We start from the raw sequence: 21,179 nt of genomic DNA, 5'->3' as shown, positions 1-21,179 counted from the left end.
TTGTCAAGGATTTAATTCACACTTTGCAAATGTGAATTTCACACCCTGTGCAAAATTCCTTTTGGTTTTCTGTGCAATTAACAGTCATTTTTGTTTTGTCTAGAAACAGAAGTGCTGATTTTCCCCGGCCCAATATACTGGACAACTGGGTGAATTAGGCCCAGCGAGTCCACAGCAACCATCGATCGCCCGTTCCACACTAGCTCCATGCTAACCCACTATCTCATCCACTCCATGCACACTAACAGCAATATACGTAGGGCCAGTTATACCTCAAACTTGCACGTCCTCGGGACGCGGGAGGAAACCAGAGTACCCGGAGGAAACCCACGCGGTCCCAGGGAGAACTTGCAAACTCCACACAGAGATTAACAAAAGTTCAGAAGGGTTTAGATATCACTGAAGGGGTGACTAGGGAACTCGTCTCTTCATCTGGACTGAAATGGCCGTCTTGGTTCCAACTTGCAGGATATTTGTGAATCTTGCGGAGATGGGAGGATGGGAAGCTTCCTATCATTCAAAGTCTGCATTTGGCACCGGCTGTTTGTCAAAGAGCTTTTGTTCCTTCTGCGCTTGCCTGGGAGGCTCAGAAAGTGCCGCAGACACTACAGTTCATCAGCACCTCCACCAAGCCAACATAAGTTCATAAGTTCTAGTAGAATTAGGCCATTCGGCCCATCAAGTCTACTCCACCATTTAATCATGGCTGATCTATTTTTCCCTCGCCACCCCATTCTCCTGTCTTCTCCCCATAACCCCTGACAACCATACTAATTAAGAATCTACCAACCTCCACCTTAAAAATATCCATTCGCTTGGCCTCCACAGCTGTCAATGGCAATGAATTTCACAGATTCACCACCCTCTGACTAAAGAAATTCATAAGTTCATAAGATAGGAGCAGAATTAGGCCATTTGGCCCATCTAGTTGACCGCTACTCAATCATGGCTGATCTATCTCTCCCCCCTACTGGCCTCCAGCGTATTCCTCCTCATCTCCTTTCTAAAGGAATGTCCTTTTATTCTGGTCCTGGTCCTGGACTCTCCATTCTAGACGAGAGAGAACATCCTCTCCACATTCACCCTATCCAGGGCATTCACTGCATGACCATTGTCCCTGTTATGCAGTATTTATTCCACAAGCGTTCCCTGATGCTGGAGTTGGGCCCAGTGCACATCACAGGCCTCATCCTCACCTGATGCATCTTCACAATGGAGGTGGCACCCAGCTACCAACGCCCTCACCTACCGTCCGTACTAGCGCATTCAGTGGCGGACTGGCCAGGGTGTCAGCTTGCCCGATGGCAAGTGGGCCCCTGATAAAGTGGGCCCCCTATATCAAGTGGGCCCCTGATGAAGTGGGCTCCCTTTGTCTCCTGGCAACCAATATTTTTAGACCCAGTCCGCTACTGAGCACATTGCTTGATGTATATAGTATGATTAGACTGGATAGCACACAAAGCCTTTCACTGCATCTCAGTGCACATGACAATAATAAACCAACGGCAATAAAAATACACTTTCTACAGGACTGCTTAAAATTTCATGGTGTCAAAGAGAAATACAGTATGGGGATAGGCCATTCGTCCCACTGGGGCTGTGACAATCACCAAGCACCTAGTAACTAATCTCGTATCTCTAACCCTCCAACCACTTAAATCTCCCCACATTCTTTGGCATTAACTCGGACCCTTGCTGCACTGAGGTACATTGTGGACAGGTTAGCAGCGGAGAAGATTGCTACTTTCCAGACTCTTGATTTCCGAGTCTTAAGTAACTGGCATTTAACCAGGCCATTAGTGGCTATTTCAACTACTCATGACTTGCTTTGTTAGTCTCGTCAGTGTAACTCAATGTGTTGATGCACAGAATGCAGACAATTAAATGCAGACCCCAGCGTCCATGCCAGATTCGCCAGACTGCCTCACTCCGTGTCTGAAGCCCTTCTCCCTCCAAGCCACACCATGCATCACACTTACTGGGCATCAACATGTCCCCTGGTTCCTAAATGGTCTTTATTATAACAAGTCAAATAACATTCACTTCAGGCCTCAATTTGCCGGTTTCTAAGGACCACTATGACCCTATGGCACTGGGAGATGTGCCCTGTGGCCGTAATAACTTCTTGCCACCCCCCTCTGGACTACAGTCACTCACCACTTGCAGGCAGCCAGCCACAGCTCAACTGACTGGATCACCAACGGTGTTGAGTTTAGTTTAGAGATACAGCACAGAAACAGGCCCTTCAGCCCACTGACCAGCGATCCCCGTGCATTAACACTACCTCACACACAATTTTTTACATTTCTATACCAAGCCAATTTACCTACAAACCTGTACGTCTTTGGAGTGTGGGAGGGAACCCAAGATCTCGGAGAAAACCCACGCAGGTCACGGGGAGAACGTTCAAACTCCGTACGGGCCAGCACCCGTGGCCAGGATTGAACCCGGGTTTCTGGCGCCGTATGGCAGCAACTCTACCGCTGCGCTACCATGCGCTAATATATGCAAGGCATCTTTTTTGTCCAACTCCTAAAAAGAAGCACATTCCCCCCTGGCCAGAAGTTGCTGAACATTAACATGAAATCCAAGAATCTCAACTTTATTACGGAGACATCTTGTTGTCAGATCTCCCTGCATATGGAAATATAGCAGATTAATTAGTCTCTTGATCCCAATCCAAATAAAATGTATTTAAATTAGAACCTCACCTGACGTGAAGCTACAAGGAGTCTCTGTTCTGATCAGCGGAATAGCAACAACATTAGTAAGCAGCAAAATTATGCACAGATTAGAAGGGGTTAAAAACACAGACCAATCTCCCAGAGACACACCAACAATAGACGGCACAGCTGTGGAGCATTAACACATGCAGCACCTGCATTAAAACAACATGCTTCTTCCAAAATTAACCAACAATCGTGGCAAAGCAAGCCTTAGAGTGGGGGATTCGGCCCTGCTCCCCGTCCCATTGCTGGAAGGGGGAGTGTTGGTGTTGAATGACCAGGTCAGCACTGCAGGTTCTAGTCCCGACCCTCCTACCACCAGTTCAAGGCAGCAGCTTACTGCTGCCGCTGCGGCCCAGACCTGCAGCAACTGCAAGGGACGTACCTTTACAATGGACGTGTAGTGGAATTTCTTTCCCCAGAGGGCGGTGAATCTGTGGAATTCATTGCCACGGGGGGGGGGGGGGGGGGGGGGTGTGGGTGGCCGAGTCATTGGGTATTTTTGAAGCGGAGATTGACAGGCTCTTCAATGGGGTCATCAAAGGCTACGGGGACACGGCGGGAAAATGGGAGGGAAAGATAGATCAGCCATGATCAAATGGCGGAATAGACTTGATGGGCCGAATGGCCTAATAGTGGTCTTACGACTCATGAACATGACCGCTACCAAAGTTAGTAGCCATGTGAGCAAAAATTATTTATCTATAAAATTATCTAGCTTTAAATTATTTTAAGAAAAAAAATATTGTTAAGAAGGAACAGGTGCCTTCCTGGTTTGATTCATCCAATTGTGCCACAAATTGTACGTCACCTCTCATTATCAACCACCCTCTACTCTCATCGTCTGATGTTCCCCAACAACCAAAGGCATGATGAACGGGTAAGGTGCACATTCGTGCCTTGGGCTCATTGTTTGCTGCGACCTGCGCTCCCATTATTAAATAGCACATCTCCAAAAATAAGTCGATTCTGAAGTCCTGAAAATCCCCCTGGGTTTGATTAAGTCTCAGCTCTCCAGTCTGGGCCAACTTTTGTTTCAGTTTTAAAAGAAAACGGTGGGGTTTACTTTGGGTAATTAACCTCTCAGTTTAATCAACAGTAATTTCAGTGTATTTTAGGGCTGGATATTGTCCTCGCTATCGCCAGAGGTTCATTCCTACCTCCACTAGAGTGGGGAGACAGATTTCAGAGGTGGAGCAGAAAGTACAGTTGAACTTCGCCCAGCAGAGGGAGGGAGAATATCAATGATATTACTGGGGTCCCCTTTCCCACAAGGTGCCAAGTTGGAATTACCTTTTACCTTCTCATTTTCCCTCAAGCAACAAGTTTCATGGTGATCTTAATAGTTTGGTTCCCATGTTTGAGTTTAGGTTAAGAGTTTAGTTAATTGACACGTGTACCGAGGCTTTTATAGTGTGCGAACCAGTTAACGGGAAGACAGAATGGGTGGGTCAGCATAGAGACGGGGCAGACCCCCAGCTCCTTGCCAGGACGTTGGATCTCACCCAACTCCACATGGCCACCATGAAGCAGAAACCCATGACCATTAAATGTCTAGGAACTGCAGATGCTGGTTTACACCAAAGATAAGACACAAAAAGCTGGATTAACTAAGCGGGTCAGGGGGCATCGCTGGAGAAAAGGAGCAGGCGACATTTTTGGGTCGAGACCCTTCTTCGGAAAGGGGTCACGGTACCAGTCAACGTGATCCTTGTGGAACCGGGCAGGACGTCCGGGGTTTGGGGTAGAGTTTGGTCTACAGACCCCCCCCCCCCACTCCCCCCGCACCCCACTCTCGAGCCTTGCCTTGCCACGAAAACAAAGTTGAAATAAAAGTCAAGTTGTACCAACCGTGGGTTGATGGCTCTGCCGTCGGCGATGTAGCTACACAAGGGAACACATGGTTTGAGGAAGGATACGACAGGTGGAGCAGCATGCACAGGGCGGGAAAAATGGAATAGATATGTAAACAAGCATCCAAGAAATTCCATGACAACAAGCAACAATTAGATTGTTAAAAAACTCCAAACAAGTGAGGGTGGGGAGGAGAGGGGTTGGGGGTTCACCTTAAGCTGTAAATTATAAAGAAACCAGTGAATGATCACCTGATCATAAGACCCAGTCACATGGTACACCAAATTGCAGTTGTCAAGGGAACAATGATTAATAATGATTGCAACAATTACATTAAAAAACAGCTGAAAAGCACAAACAGCATCATTACTGCTCCTTGGTCTATCGCTCCGTTAAAATTTGGTTCTCAAGGAGAGAGAGGGTGAAGATCTAAGGCCACTTCCTCCGCGCCCATCTTAGTCAGTCAGTCAGTGTTGCATTTCACGTGGCATCTTTAATGGTAAGAACCCACACTCGTAGACACCACCAATAGCTCCTATTGAGGCCAGGTTGCTGGTTACATTGCGTCACTTACAAGAGATCAGCCTTTGTTCAATAGCGATTTCATGAGAGGAAATTGCTCGGAAAGGGTCCCTAGAAGGCGAGAACCACGTTCCAACAATATTTCATCTCAACTGATAAAATGAGAGTGAAAAACATTTAATAAACTCTTTGATAAATAGTAATTAACAGCTCGTCGAGAGGGCGGTTCCCAGTTTAGCGTTGCTGACTCTCACCAACGAAGGAGGGCCACAGCCTTCTCTCGAGACATCTCCTTGTGTTCAGCAAGACGTGCGTTTTTATCACTAATTGTTTTTATACATAAAAGCTGAAGATTCAGACATGTAATTGCTCCCAATTGACTTATTGACACCTGGCCCAAGCTGAGCGCTACACATTACACTTGGTAATGTACACGCCTGCCTCGGAATTTATTAATACGCTTAAAGAAATGTGCTTTACATCAGGGGGGAAAACACAGTCATTCCGATGCTCCTGTGAACAATAACAAATTGCATTTTAAATTCAAAACGGCAGATGCTGACTCAAGTATATTATAGCCGGCTGCTCAGGTATGCCTTCGAGGTATGGGATTACAAATTGATGGAAGAGTTACTCAACATTGTGTTGGCTCTGAGGGCCGGTATAGATTTAAGCTCACATATAAATTGCTCTTCTAAAATTAGGTGAGAGGTCACTTCTTGCCAGTTGCAGCTTCACGCGGTAAAGATCCCAATTAGCTTTATTGGCTAAATCTAATGAATGCGAACACGGTCCAAGACAAATAAAATCTTCGGAAGTATCCCGGGGGGTAGGAATGTCCTGCTCTTCCTGCTGGGACTTTTGCTGCCTTGCTTTGGCTTGCAGTAAGATAGGGAAACACACACCGATTACAGAGATTGCTGTAGGTAAATGGCACACAGGAATGTGTGTGTGTGTGTCTACACGTGCGTGTGTGTGTGTGTGTGCATATCTGTGTGCCCATGTCTATATGTGTACTGATGTGTGTGTGCGTGTGTATGTGTGCACCCGTGTGTGTGCTCGTGCATGTGTGTGTGTGCGCGTGTATGTGTGTGTGTGCGAATGCATATCTGTGTGTCCGTGTCTATATGTGTACGCATGTGTGTGTGCACGTGTATATGCATGTGTATGTGTGTGTGCGCGCAAGTATTTGTGTTTGTACACACACGTGTGTTCGTGTACATGTTTGATTGAATGGTACAGCATGGAAGCAGGCCCTTCAGTCCACACTGACCATCAATCACCCGTTTTCACTAGTTCTATGTTACACCATTTTCCCATCCACGCCCTGCACACTGGGGACAATTTTTCGAAGCCGATTAACCTACAAACCCATAGGTCTCTGGGATGTGGGAGGAAACCGGAGCATCCAGAGGAATCCGATGGAGTCACAGATAGAACGTGCAAACTGTGCACAGAGAGCACCCCCCCAAGTCAGGATTGAACCTGGTCTCTGGCGTTGAGAGGCAGCAGCTGTACCAGACGCGCCACCGTGCTGCCAGGTGTGTCTTGGGTCGGAGTGTGTGCATACATAAGAGGCAGGGTGTGCCAAGGTGCATGCATTTAGGAAATAATACAGGTGTACCAATGAGAGTGAAGGGGGGATGCGTGTTGCTGTGTGTGAGAAGTAGTGTAACAGAACGAGAGAGAGAAAGATTGTGTGGGTGAGTGTGACTGAGTTGTGAAATACGGGGTCCAGCATCAAGCAATGCCCCTGGCTACAGGTTTAGATGGTGCCCACCCTATGTGACTATTTGCATGTTAGCCACAGAAGCAGAGCTACAGTCACATACTACAACCGCTCCTCACGTTTAAATCTCTCCTCCAGCAACTTTCCTTACTTTAACTACGATCTTCTTGAACTAAACACTATTCCCTTATCATCTATATGTACACTGTAAATGACTCGATTGTAATCATCTGTTGTCTTTCCGCTGACTGGTCAGCACGCAACAAAAGCTTTTCACTGTACCTCGGTACACGTGGCAATAAACTAAACTGAACTGAGATTCCTTCAGGATGGGTTGAGGGGATGATCAGGTGCCTGTGTGTATCACTACTTCAGTGTGATTGTAATCCTGGTTGCCTCCACATCACTAACATACACATCATATGTTAGTGATCCAGCCATTTGCTATTCCAATACCGATAGATCCAGCCAAAAATCTGTAGCCTCCCTTTGATCTGGTATTTTGTTGGTTCGCATGCTTGATCAATGGTGTTTTATCATTAATGTTTTATTATTATTAATGATTAGTGTTTTCTGAGTCATTCGTAACTGTCACTGTTGTTACTTGTGGGTGGAGCACCAAGGCACATTCCTTGTATGTGAATACTTGGCCAATAAACATACTTACTTAGATGCATCGAGGCATTCCGTAACACATAACGATTTTTTTCATCAGCATTACTGAATGGTAAATGGACATGAACAGCCTGCAATGATGCTTTGTATGTTTGACAGAATCCAAATTACATTGGACTCTTCAAGAGAGTGAACACTTGGCAGTTTTATTGTTCTGCTGTTTAATGAGACATTTGCGGTTTGATGACTTCTGCTGTGAGATAACAACGTGATAATACTAAATGCATTAGGGCTGAAGTTGGTTAGTTTGCTCTTGAAGTGGAAGTTTGGTTTGGTTTAGTTTAGTTTAGAGATACGGCGTGGAAACAGGCCCTTCGGCCCATCGAGTCCGCGCCGACCAACAATTCCCGCAAACACTAATCACTATCCTAAAACAGACAAGGGGCAATGTACCGTTTAAAAAAAATCTAAGCCAATTCACCTACAAACTTGTACATCATTGGTGTGTGGGAGGAAACCGGATCACCAGGAGAAAACCCACGCAGGTCACGGGGAGAAGGTACAAACTGTGTAAAGACAGCACCCATAGTCAGGATCAAACCCGTGTCTCTGGCGCTGTAAGGCAGCAACTCTACCGCTGCGCCGCTGTGCTGCCCCAAGTGTACGTGTTGGAAATTTCTATTTTAAAGCCTCTACAGCAAATGGGAATAAATTATCGATACCCAGGGAAGGGGAATCAATAACCAGAAGACATAGGTTTAAGGCCAGAGGGGCAAGATTTACTCGGAATCTGAGGGAAACCTTTTCCACACAAAGGTTGGTGGATGTATGGAATGAGCTGCCAGAGGAGGTAGTTGAGGCAGGTACCATAACAACATCTAAATGACATTTGGACGAGTACATAGATAGGAAAGGTTTAGAAAGGTTTGCGGAAAACTAAGATGGACCATTGTGGACTTTAATGAATCCTTTGTAACGTTGATGGCACCTTATACATGGCGACTCTTTGCATACCTTGTGTATGGTCTGCAACACAAAGAATTTGATTGACATGTCACGTGTGACAATATAGTATCTATCTCTCTATCTATCTATCTATCTATCTATCTATCTATCTATCTATCTATCTATCTATCTATCTATCTATCTATCTATCTATCTATCTATCTATCTATCTATCTATCTATCTAGCTATCTAGTTCTATTTCAGAAGCTAAGGTTCAGACATAAAATAATCAGGAAGGGAATAGGAAACAAAGGTGCCTTCTGCAATACCAGTGACAGAAGGCAGACCGTGACAACTTTCTCTGCTAAACGCTGCTTTTACAGACATCCCTTCTCAACGTGAAGGTTAAAAGTAACAGTTTGATGAATGTAGCGATGAATGGGATGAGGGATGAGTATGTCGTGAGATGGTGTTCAACTCCTCCCTGATTGGGAGGGTGGGGGAACGGTTGCTTCACCTCCCGATAATCACCTTGACACCACGGCAGAGGGAAGCTGGAAAGGAGTACATTGAACAGTCTGACAAATGTTTTTAGAAATACTATTCAGAGCAGACAGGGGACATGTCTACTATTTACTCAACAGTGAACCCAGTTGTCAAAATGTCACACCTGGCACATGGAATCAGAACATTTAAAAGGCCTTTGGTTATGGCCTTTGAACTGTATTCAATGAGGCTAAATGCTGGCTTGGGTCAGCAGCTCATGCGTGATAGTACAAACGTGATGGGCCAAATGGCTGACTCTCTGTTAATTCATTGTACAATAATGTTTAGTTTAGTTTAGAGTTACAGCGTAGAAACAGGCCCATCGGCCCTCCAAGTCCACGCCGACCAGCGATCCCTGCACACTAACTCTACCCTTCACACCAGGGACAATTTACGATGTTACCAAGCCCATTCACGTACAAACCTGTACACCTTTGGAGTATGGGGGGGAACCGGAGCACCCGGAGAAAACCCACGTGGTCACATGGGGAACGTACAATCTCCGTACATACAACTCCAGGCCAGGATTGAACCCAGGTCTCTGGCGCTGTAAGGCACCAACTCTACCGCTGCGCCACCGTGCGCCCCAATTCTATTGTCAGGTTCCCCCCATTAGATTTTAACAGCATTTAGAAAGAATGTAATTGTTGCCACAGATATAACGGAGAAATCTAAGGCTTCAGTCAGGTATTAAGGACGTGATCTAATTATGGGGCGTGCACCCATTTAGCATTCACATTTTCATAACCAGCCTGCCGACTTTGACAGCTGTACTTACAGGATTGGATAGACTTCATGAATCCTTCTTCACCAGACATGGACAGAGATTAAATTTGACATTTGGATTTGATCCAGAGACAATTTAAACATTTTAAATGGAACGGCAATTGTGCGTGGGTACGGATGGAATATTTTAAAGGTTGAACACACAGCAGGAGCTGCCTCATTGTAATTACCCTGGGTGGAGAGTGACTCACTTACTCAACGGAGAACTGCTCAAAACGCCTGTTTTGTCCGCCACTTCTCGATTAGTACGGGTGTCGGCGGTTCCGGGGCCAAGGCAGGAGGACGGGGTTGGGTGGAAAAGAACGATCAGCCATGCACTTGATCAAGTAGAGATGATGGGCCGAATGGCCTCTTCTGCTCCTAGAACCTATGAACATTAACTTGCCCCAAGGGTAGACAACAAGTTGAACCGTTCAAGAACTTCAGAACCACTGCTTGCATCTGTGCATGATGGTATTGAATATTTCGGCCAAAAACAGAAAACACACTGCAAATACTCAACAGGTCAGGCGGCATCTGTGGAGCAGTGGAATTAAAATCCTGAAGCATTACTACGGAGATTGGTCTCCCATTGGGTTGTGAAATGTACATTGCAATAATATGTGCTATGTACGTTTCACGTCCAGTTTACCCAAGCTCTGATGGGAAGTTACCCCCTGTTAGCCACTCAGCAGAGGTTGGAGATGAACTGTGTTCCTCAGTGCCCACACCGGTGAGAATGTCCAGCATTAACTGGCATGTCATCTCTGCAGAAGACAACAAGCTAGATGTTTCAGCTGTGACCTCCTCTGCCCGAACTTGAAAGGCATGTGGCACTCCTGATCCAGAGCTGGTGACTCTGGATCTAATCAAGGATCCACGCCCAAAATGGCCAAATGTTGGCTCTCTCCAGAGGTGAGGTGCTGCCTGACTTACCAATTACAGTCTGTTATTTTTAGTTCATATTGACTTTTGTTATTCAGGCACGAAGGCACGCCAGTCAATTTTCAAAGGCTGAAACAGCACTTAATTTACAATTCTTCCTCCGGCACTGCTCCTCACGAGCTTCCGCTGAACAATATACTCCGAGCATGAAGGCTGGGGGTCATGCCTTGCCACTGCAATGGAGTAATTAGGCACAAGATCCCGATGTTGTGAATGGCATGAGTTAGCTTGAAGTGGCAGCTCATGCAGCAGGGACGTTACAACCTGCAAACCTCACCACCACAAATGGTGGCCCAAAAGAGCCCAAAAGTGAGAACCAACATTTGTAGATGTTAGGTTGGAAACACATCTACACTCAGGCCAGTGGGAGGTGTGGGAATCCCTTCCAACGGCAATGCCGGCTGGTTGGAACACCTAAGAAGACACACAGAGTGCTGGAGTAATTCAGTGGCCAGGCAGCATCTCTGGAGAACATGGAAAGGCAAAGTTTTGAGTCGCCTCCACCCGCCCCCCCTCCACAGAAGGCTGTAGAGGCCAAGTCAATAGATATTTTTTAAGGCAGAGATAGCTGCATTCTTGATTAGTACAGTTGTCAGGGGCTATGGAGAGAAAGCAGGAGAATGGGATTAGGAGGGAGAGATAGATCAGCCATGATTGAATGGCGGAGTAGACTTGATGGGCCAAATGGCCCAATTCTGCGATCACATGTGACCTGCCTATATTTATCAATTTCAAATATATCTGATTTGATACTGCTTTAAAACAAAATTATCTTTGACATCGGCAATTAAGTTATTTTCATTTCAGGATTCACATCAGATTGAAATACTGATTTACAAGGTTAATAGGTGTCCCTCTGCAGTCAGTGTCTGGACCCATGCTGGGTGGAGAAACCATTTTAGTTAAGAATAACTTAACTTTTCTCTGAAATCAGATCATCAGATGGGAAGGGAACTTTGTGAAAAGCAGAACTTTAAATTGTGGTGAGACCTGTTCAGAGATATGTCGTGGAAACAGGCCCTTCAGCCCACTGAGTCCATGCTGACCATCAATCACCCTAGTTGCATGTCATCCCACTTTAGCATCAACTCCCTACACACTGGTGGCAATTTACAGAGGGCCAATTAACCTACAGACCCGCACGTCTTAGGAATGTGGGAGGAAACAGAGGCACGTGGTCACAGGGAGAATGTACTAACTCCACACAGACAGCGGCCGAGGTCAGGATCGAAGCCGTGTCCCTGGTGCAGTGAGGCGGCAGCTCTACCGCTGTGCCGCTGTTATTCAGCGATGCAACTCATTCCAGGGAAAGTGCAATCTTTCGTTCACTGAAATGAGCAACGCCTTTTCTGCTTTTAACATTTAAATTGTGTGAAAACTTTAGAGTTCTCTGGAGTTGGAAGGATAATGGCTGAGCCAAATTGTCTGGGGAAAACTTCAATCAGCAGATTAGAAATTAGGCTTGAAGAAACATTTATTAAATCGGGCTTTCCTAACATGCATCGTTTGGCAAATTAAAGAGAAAGTTTTCTGGAAGCCAGTTGACTTTGTACAGGCATCCTGTTTAATGTAATGGATGGGGTAATATTTGGATTCCTTCGAAAGAATAATTAAAAACATACATTTCTGCCTAATTTACATTATCGCATCCAGTTATTGCAAAACTTTATCAAAATAATTGGATAAATTATTAATGGCTTGTATAATAAGCTTGGGCATGGAGACCTAGCCTAAATATTTATTTTCTCTCCTTAAAAAATCAATCCTTTTATAAAGTAAATTAGATTCGCGGAATATATTTTGCTTGGCTTAATTTAATAATGAAAAACATTTAAAACACAATCAAAACCTGAACTACAATCATTAACCGGGTGTGAACAGAATTTGTAATAAACCACATTGTGGGCTTCATGTCTTGTTAGCGTATATTAAATGTAGCACCAGAGATATCATGTCATGAGGAATTGGAGGAGAATTAAGCCATTCGGCCCATCGTCTACTCAATCGTGGCTGATCTATCTCCCTCTCCTAACCCAATTCTCCTGCCTTCACCCCATAACCTCCGACACCCATACTAATCACAAATCTATCTGGCTCGGGCTTAATAATATCCACTGACTTGGCCTCCACAAGACTCTGTGGCAAAGAATCCCACAGATTCACCACCCTCTGATTAAATAAATTTCTCCTCATCTCCTTCCTAAAAGAACGTCCTTTAATTCTGAGGCTATGACCCCTAGTCCTAGACTTTCCCACTCAAGGAAGCATCCTCTCCACATCCACTCTAGCCTTTCACTTTTCTGTATGTTTCAATGAGGTCCCTCCTCATTCTTCTAAACTCCAGCGAGTACAGGCTCAGTGCCGACAAATGCACATCATCATAGATTAACCTACTCATTCCTGGGATATCGCAATATATTAATGCAGGCATGCAGCAGGAACTCATAAACCTGAGCATTGAGAGCGGCGTTTGATCAGAACGTCGTGGCGCCACATTAACGCATTAAACCCCTGTCCCACTGTACGAGTTCATTCCAAGAGTTCTCCCGAGTTTGCCCTGATTCGAACTCGGAGATTTACGGTAATGGCCACTCGTCGGTACTCGGGGCTCTCGTGGACATTTTTCAGCAGGTTGAAAAATCTTCACGAGTCTTCCCGAGCTTACCTGCCGTTAGCGAGTCTTCCCGAGTACCTGCCATTAGCGCTAAGAGACGTCCCCGAGCTCCGACGTACCCGCTACGTTCATTCACCGTGCTTACCACGAGTTTGATTTTTTTTAAACTCGGGAGAGCTCTTGGAATGAACTCGCCCAGTGGGACAGGGCTATTAGGGTTTGAGATTAATGTTTCATTTTCCACTTGTAAAGCATCATTAATTGCAAAACAGTTAAGTACCATGCTCACGGCTTTAAATGATGAGCCACATTTTTAGTTTCCTTAAAAATGATGGAACAGATCACATCTGTCCTCAACGTGTCAACAAGATGGAATCCCACTATTTATCTGTATCCTTCAGGGGGATTGGATAACATCACCATCATCAACAATTATCAGCTCAATGGCATCCCAGGCATTTGGGTCATGCTTAGCTCTTTCAGTTTGACTGAGGGAATGTTTCCCCATGTTACTGTTTGGGAACTTTGCAAACAGAAGATGTTTTAATGAAGGTTGTGCTTTGGAACGGAGCTGGGTGAATTTTGAGGTCCCGATACAACAATGGGATCTTCGGCATTCATCCCACACAAACTCCGGCCTTTGGTGTTTGTTCCATATGTAGAACCCTCACCGACTGTCAATGAAGAGGAGGTGATGTCACTGTAAACTGATTCCTCAAACATCCATTCCTCAACGGGGAAACGCTGAAACAAGAAACACTCTTCCAACTCGGCTGCACAACCAAGGCAAGGAAATGCCAGTGGCTTTGTGGCTTCCTTCTCATAAGTTCATACGTGACAGGAGCAGCCATTCGGCCCATCAAGTCTACTCTGCCATTCAATCATGGCTGATCTATCTTTCCCTCTCAACCCCATTCTCCTGCCTTCTCCCCATCACCCCTGACAACCGTAGTAATCAAGAATCTATCTATCTCTGCCTTAAAAATATCCATTGACTTGGCCTCCACAGCCTTCCTTCTCACCTCCGTCAATTTTATTTAAGAGACACAGAAAAGCTGGTTCAGCGCCCAGGCACTGGCTGGTAAGAAGTTCAATGACTGAAGTTAAACCTGCAACTTTCCACCGCGTCCTGTTCACCATGTCAGCCGTGAATGGGAGCCTCAGAAGCGAACCCAAGTCCACTCTCTGTAGCACCATGCATTGGAATAGATCTGCACTGCCCCCACACACCCAAGAATGGGGACCTCATTGAAACTTACCCAATAGTGAAAGGCCTGGATAGAGTGGGTGTGGAGAGGATGTTTCCACTGGTGGGAGAGTCTAGCACTAGAGGCCATAGCCGCAGAATAAAAGAACTTAGAACAGCGATAAGGAGGAATATCTTTAGTCAGAGGGCAGTGAGTCTGTGGAATCAATTGCCACAGACGGCTGTGCAGGCCAATTCAATGGATATTTTTAAGGCGGAGATTGACAGCTTCGTTAATAGTATGGGTGTCAGGGTTGATGAGGAGAAGGCAGGAGAATGAGGCTGAGAGGGAAAGATAGACCAGCCATGATTGAATGGTGGTGTAACCTTGATGGGCTGAACGGCCTCATTCTGCTGCTCGAACATATGAACATATTCCAGTGACGGGGTCCAAGTCTAGATTGGGGCCGTATAGACTCATCCTCGGTTCCCCACCCCGACTGCCGGGGAAGAGATGGGAATCACGGATTCCCAACGTTCCTAGCCCTCGCTGTCTTGGACAATCAGTGCATTCCGCAGGTTTGGATTAATGGAACACGACACAAGAGGCAGCCAGGCTGGGCTTGAAAAGTGTCAACTCGCAGGCTCAAAGCTGAATCCCATTATTCTCAGCACCACAAGGACATGGAATGAATATGCCATCAAGCAAATTATAATGACAGAAATGTTTTTCAATTTTTTTTTTTTTTAACCCAATTCAAACTTGGACCAACAGAAGTGTGAAGAGAACGGGCTGCTGGAATGAAGGTAACCGCTGGGTGAGAAGAGGATTGTGACAGTGGGATTTGCACAGACACAGATGAATCGCTGCAATATCAAAAAAGCACAACATTATCCTGTCATAACATTCTTGCTCGTAATGAAGTGGGCGACAGGGATAAACCATCCTGGCCTGAGTTTGGAGGTGCATTGCAGGGGTTGCGATGCAGCAAGCGGAAACGACGCAACGCTGCCGCCCACACCTGTCCGGGGTCGACACCCAGAGAACGGACAAAGTCCACGGGGATCGGGCAAGCTCACCAGTTTGTAGAGAAAAAGAGAGAGAGAGAGAGAGAGCAGCCCTGTGAATGAGTCCCCGGCAATTAGCGTGAACGAAAAAAACGGAGTTTGTTTCACGTGTTTAACGCCGGGTTGCATTTCCTCCTCGTGTAGGAAGGAACTGCAGATGCTGGTTTACACCAAAGATAAGACACAAAATGCTGGAGTAACTCAGCGGGCCAGGCAGCACCTCTGGAGAGAAGGAATGGGTACAATACCTTCTGAAAGCAAATTGACATCAACTTGCCAAAGCTTCCATGACATGACTGCCTCCCACACCCTAATTCTCCAACTAGTTTCCCTGTCCTCCTGATTAATTTTACTGATTGTAAGCCTCCTTGTCACCTTCCCCTCTGCTCACAATGAACCATTCTACATTTCCTTTATCACTGTCTGATCTGTCCTTTTCACACTTTACCCTTCCATATCTCTAAGAAGAAGGGTCTGAAGAAGGGTAACGTCGCCTATTCCTTCGCTCCATAGATGCTGCCTCACCTGCTGAGTTTCTCCAGCATTTTTGTCTACCTATCATATCTTTGTCTCCCTCTTCCATGACTGACTCTCAGGGGAAGAGTCTCGACCCGAAAACATCACCCTTTCCTCCTCTCCAGAGATGCTGCCTGTCCCTCTGAGTTACTCCGGCATTTAGTGTCTATCTTCTGCATTTGATCCTTGATAAGTTTGAGAACGTGCCAAATAACAGGAGAATCGTTGCATTTGTTGCCCAGACTAATTCACCCTCAAGCACAGCGCAGCAGCAGAGCAGGTTCAGGGTTGTCTGCACAATGAGTCTGCTGCGGACAATCAAGAGCTTCATGATTCAAGCAAATTTCCCTGTGCAACGTGACCCCACTTGTAAAAAAAATTCCTCCCGCAGCAGAGAGATCGAGGGAGCGTGCACCTGTCATAAGTGATAGGAGTAGAATTAGGCCATTCGGACCATTCTACCAAGTCTTAGAATAAAGGGGAGGTCATTTAAGACTGAGGTGAGAAAAAACATTTTCACCCAGAGAGTTGTGAATTTATGGAATTCCCTGCCACAGAGGGCAGTGGAGGCCAAGTCACTGGATGGATCTAAGAGAGAATTAGATAGAGCTCTAGGGGCTAGTGGAGTCAAGGGATATGGGGAGAAGGCAGGCACGGGTTATTGATAGGGGACGATCAGCCTTGAATGATCACAATGAATGGCGGTGCTGGCTTGAAGGGCCGAATGGCCTCCTCCTGCACCTATTTTCTATGTTTACCCCGCCATTGAATCATGGCTGATCTATCTCTCCCTCCTGTTTTCAAAATGTCAAATGGGATAGACCAAGCGCAGGCAGGTGGGACTAGTGTACCTGGGACATGTTGGCCGATGTTGGACCGAATGGCCTGTTTCCACGCTGCATCGCTCTATGACTATAAAAAACAAAAATGTTAACTGCTTCTCCCTCCACAGTTGCCACCTGACTGGCTGAGTTTTTCTGGCATTTTCTGTTTTTATTTCAGAATATCCAACATCTCCAGTATTATTTATTTTTCATTTACCAATTCCTAGAATCTGAGCATTAAACTATTAGACAGGGTTACAGAATAATTGGAAATTTAAGTTGGAAGATGATTTGATTCAAGTTTGGTTGGGAAATTTTAAGGTAAATTTGTTGAGTGGCCAGGGAGAAACTATTTTATCGGTTGGGAGTCTGGGTGAGAAATCTAACACTGAGAAGATGATAGAACACTGTAATTCTCTTCTACAATGCAATCATGGGGAAAGCTCATCAGTACCTCTACTCACTTAGATGGTTGAGGAGGTTCAGTATGTCAATGAATACTATTGCACCTTTACAGGTGTACAGTAGAAAGCATACAGACCGGTTACATCACGGCCTGGTTTGGCACCTCGAGACTACAGAGAGGGATGGACACTGCCAGGTCCAATATGGGCACTGACCTTCTCACCATCGAAGGGATCTACAGGAGGCACTGCCTCGAAAAGGCTGCCAATATCATCAAAAAGCCACACCACCCTGGCCACGCTCTCATCTCGCTGCTACCATCAGGAAGAAGGTACAGGAGCCTTCGAACCCTAACCGCCCGGTTCAAGGGCAGCTTCTTCCCTCCTGAACACGGCACAACACTAACCTCAGCAACTGTGATCGGCAATTTTAGTTGCACTGCCGACTTTGCTTCTTGCACCATCATGATTCTATCAGTAAATCATCGCAATAACGGACCTACGCACAGCGGACACCGGTTCGAGCGGACCCAGGCTGCCGTTGCACCCTCCCCCACTGCCGCCAGTAACCCAACCCAGCTGGCTCCACTCCACGTGCTTCCGGTGACGAAAGTGGGGAGAGCGAGCAGCAAGAAGCCAGCGTGAGTACCGGGTCCATCCATGCCGCCTCGCGTGTGGGGCCCGTGGATCTGCGGCTCCCCGTCCTGGCAATTCCCACTCGTTCATCCCACTCCCCCCCCCCCACCAACGCCGCGTCTGTTCCTTCCCTGCCTTGCGGTAAATGTTACCCCCCTCACTCGGTTATAGCGGACAATCGGCAATAACGGACACCATTCCCCCCCCCGCGGCCCATTATAGCCAGCGTTTACTGTACCTAATATTACTGATTATTAATGTATTGTATTGCTGATTATTATATTTTATCTGTGTGTTAGAGTTCATGCAGCAAGTAAGAATGCCATGGTTCTGTTGCTGGTATGAATGATAATAAACACTCTTTGACTCTTGATTCAATTCCCGCTGCATCTTTTAAATCCACGATTAACTGGTTTTTGTTGACGACTGATACAAAGGGACACGGGGGATGTTGTGTCATGGGTTATGCCAGTGCGGTGATCGATGGGCCCGGCTGTTAGCCCCCGTTTCTGGCTGTTCTCCACCCATGGGAATTACTAATGGCTTCCTTGGATTTCACAAACTCCAAGGGACTATGCCTTAAAAGCATAAATTTCCATAGGGCCAGCAACCTAATTATTAAAAACAAGACCTGGCCGTCTCTCTCCTCATCGACTCAATCTTCCTCGGATAAAAAACAATATGCTGATGGAGCTGGACAGGTTTCAAGATTACATTTCTGTGCTAATATCTACTCGGTGCCTTACTGAGAGTTTAGCTGAGTCTTGTATTTGTCAGCTTCCAGCAGCTCCAGCGATTACCACAGAACTGCCACCAATGCTCTGATAGCCCCAGATATCTACAAAAATGCCCCCCCCCCCATCATGCTCTGTAACTCTTGTCACAGTGGGGAAGGGGGAGGGGGGGGGGGCCTCTTTCACAAAGACAAGGTCAGTAACCAAAGGCAAGGGTGAGTAACTATAGGCAAGGGTCAGTAACTATAGGCAAGGGTCAGTAACTATAGGCAAGGGTCAGTAACTATAGGCAAGGGTCAGTAACTAAAGGCCACTGTGAGTAATTAAAGGACAGGGTGAGTAATTAAAGGCCAGGGTGAGTAATTAAAGGCAAGGGTCAGTAACTAAAGGCCAGGGTGAGTAATTAAAGGCCAGGGTGAGTAATTAAAGGCAAGGGTGAGTAACTATAGGTAAGAGTCAGCAACTATAGGCAAGGGTCAGTAACTACAGGCAAGGGTTAGTAACTAAAGGCCAGGGTGAGTAATTAAAGGCCAGGGTGAGTAACTATAGGCAAGGGTCAGTAACTATAGGCAAGGGTCAGTAACTATAGGCAAAGGTCAGTAACTATAGGCAGGGGTCAATAACTAAAGGCCAGGGTGAGTAACTATAGGCAGGGGTCAGTAACTAAAGGCCTAAAGGCAAGGGTGAGTAGCGAAAGGCCAGGGTGAGTAACTATAGGCAGGGGTCAGTAACTAAAGGCTAGGGGGAGTAACTATAGGCAGGGGTCAGTAACTAAAGGCTAGGGGGAGTAACTATAGGCCAGGGTGAGTAATTAAAGGCCGGGGTGAGTAATTAAAGGCAAGGGTGAGTAACTATAGGCAAGGGTCAGTAACTATAGGCAGGGGTCAGTAACTAAAGGCAAGGGTGAGTAACTATAGGCAAGGGTCAGTAACTATAGGCAGGGGTCAGTAACTAAAGGCTAGGGGGAGTAACTATCGGCAGGGGTCAGTAACTAAAGGCTAGGGGGAGTAACTATAGGCAGGGGTCAGTAACTAAAGGCCAGCGTGAGTATATAAAAGGATCTGCAAGCATTTCAAATAAGACATCCTGTGTCTCTGAAGAATGGTCTCCAAGCGACACAGCGACTCTGCTTCTCGCCCACAGCTGCAGACCGACCTGCTGAGTATTTCACCGTGTTTCCCATTTTTATTTTAGATTTCCAGCATCTGTAGTTGACTTTCATGAGTTTGAAAAACTCAATTTCTGCTGGGATGGATATGATGGACCAAATGGCATCTGTGTTGAGAACTTTTATGTGAGAGTCATACAGCATGGGAACAGACTCTTTGGCCCAATATGTCCATGCCGACCAGATTTTATAGCTGGGATAGTCACATCTGCCTATGTTTGGCCCATATCACTCGAAACCCTTCCCATCAAGTACCTTTGGACATTTGGTCTTTTAAATGTCACCATTGTACCCAGCTCAACAAGTTTGCTCTGGCAGCTCGTTCCATGTACCCATCTCTGTGCAAAGAAATGTCCCTCTGGTTTTTAACCTTCCCTCTCTTAGCTTAAAGCCCTCCACCCTCCGACAAAAGACTGTGACCATTCACCTTATCCATGCCTCTCATCATCTTGTACATCTCAATAAGATCATGTTCGTAACTTATTGGAGCAGAATGAGACCATTCTGCCCATCAAGTCAACTCCGCCATTCAATCATGGCTGATGTATCTTTCCTTCTCAACCCCATTCTCCTGCCTTCTCCCCATAACCCCTGACACTCGTACTAATCAATAATCTATCAATCTCCACCTTAAAAATATCCATTGTCCTGGCTTCCACGGCCTTCTGTGGCAACGAATTCCACAGATTCACCATCCTCTGACTAAAGTAATTCCTTCTCTCAGGATAACCTCTCAGCTCCATGGAAAAACATCCCTGCCTATACAACCTCTCCTTACATCTCAAGCCCTCGATTCCAGGTAATACCTTGATGAATCTTTTCTGCACTTTTCCAGCTTAATGACATCCTTCCCATGGCAAGCCAACCAGAACTGCACCAACACCCCAAATGTGGCCTTTGATCTCGAGCTTATTGTCTTTTAAAGGAGTGCGGATGCTCTATTTTTCAGATGGCTGTACATCTCCCCCGGAGGAAGGAAGGAGATTCATTCCTGAGTCTGACATTTGATGTTGCAATCCTGAAGCTCTGCCAGCCAGGTCTCCAATTAGCGAAAAACACAAAGTGCTGGAGGAACTCAGCGGGTCAGTCAGCATCTGTGGAGGGAGTGGGCTGACGATGTTTTGGGTCTGGACCCTTCTTCAGACTGGTAAGAGTATTGGGGAGAAGCAGGAAAGGACTCCCCTTCACCTCATCATTCTGACGAAGGATCCCCACCCGAAACGCCATTATGTCCATTCCCTCCATAGATGCTGCCTGACCCGCTGAGTTCCTCCTACCCGGAGTTCCTCCAGCACTTGTGTGTTTTTCGTCAAGATTCCAGCATCTGCAGTTCCTTGTGTCTCAGTTTTAGGGCTCATTTTAGACTCGTACAAACTGCTGA

General features: G+C 46.2%; 1 protein-coding gene across 5 annotated transcripts in view; it reads right to left on the bottom strand.

Moving 5' to 3' along the window:
- Positions 1-21,179, bottom strand: part of LOC129712327 (cell adhesion molecule 1-like) — a 258,844-nt gene that overhangs the window by 16,813 nt on the left and 220,852 nt on the right. For 3 of the 5 annotated variants that reach the window (XM_055660663.1, XM_055660660.1, XM_055660661.1), the window contains one exon: positions 4,578-4,610. The exons of the other annotated variants lie outside the window; for them this stretch is intronic. In XM_055660663.1, the coding sequence (XP_055516638.1) occupies positions 4,578-4,610 (33 nt within the window). The remainder of the gene's footprint in view (positions 1-4,577; positions 4,611-21,179) is intronic. 5 annotated transcript variants of the gene reach the window in all.

Source organism: Leucoraja erinacea, chromosome 32 (genome assembly GCF_028641065.1).
Source record: "Leucoraja erinacea ecotype New England chromosome 32, Leri_hhj_1, whole genome shotgun sequence".
Taxonomy (NCBI): domain Eukaryota; kingdom Metazoa; phylum Chordata; class Chondrichthyes; order Rajiformes; family Rajidae; genus Leucoraja; species Leucoraja erinaceus.
Note: the sequence above shows the minus strand (reverse complement) of the source record. Positions and strands in the feature narration are given on the sequence as shown.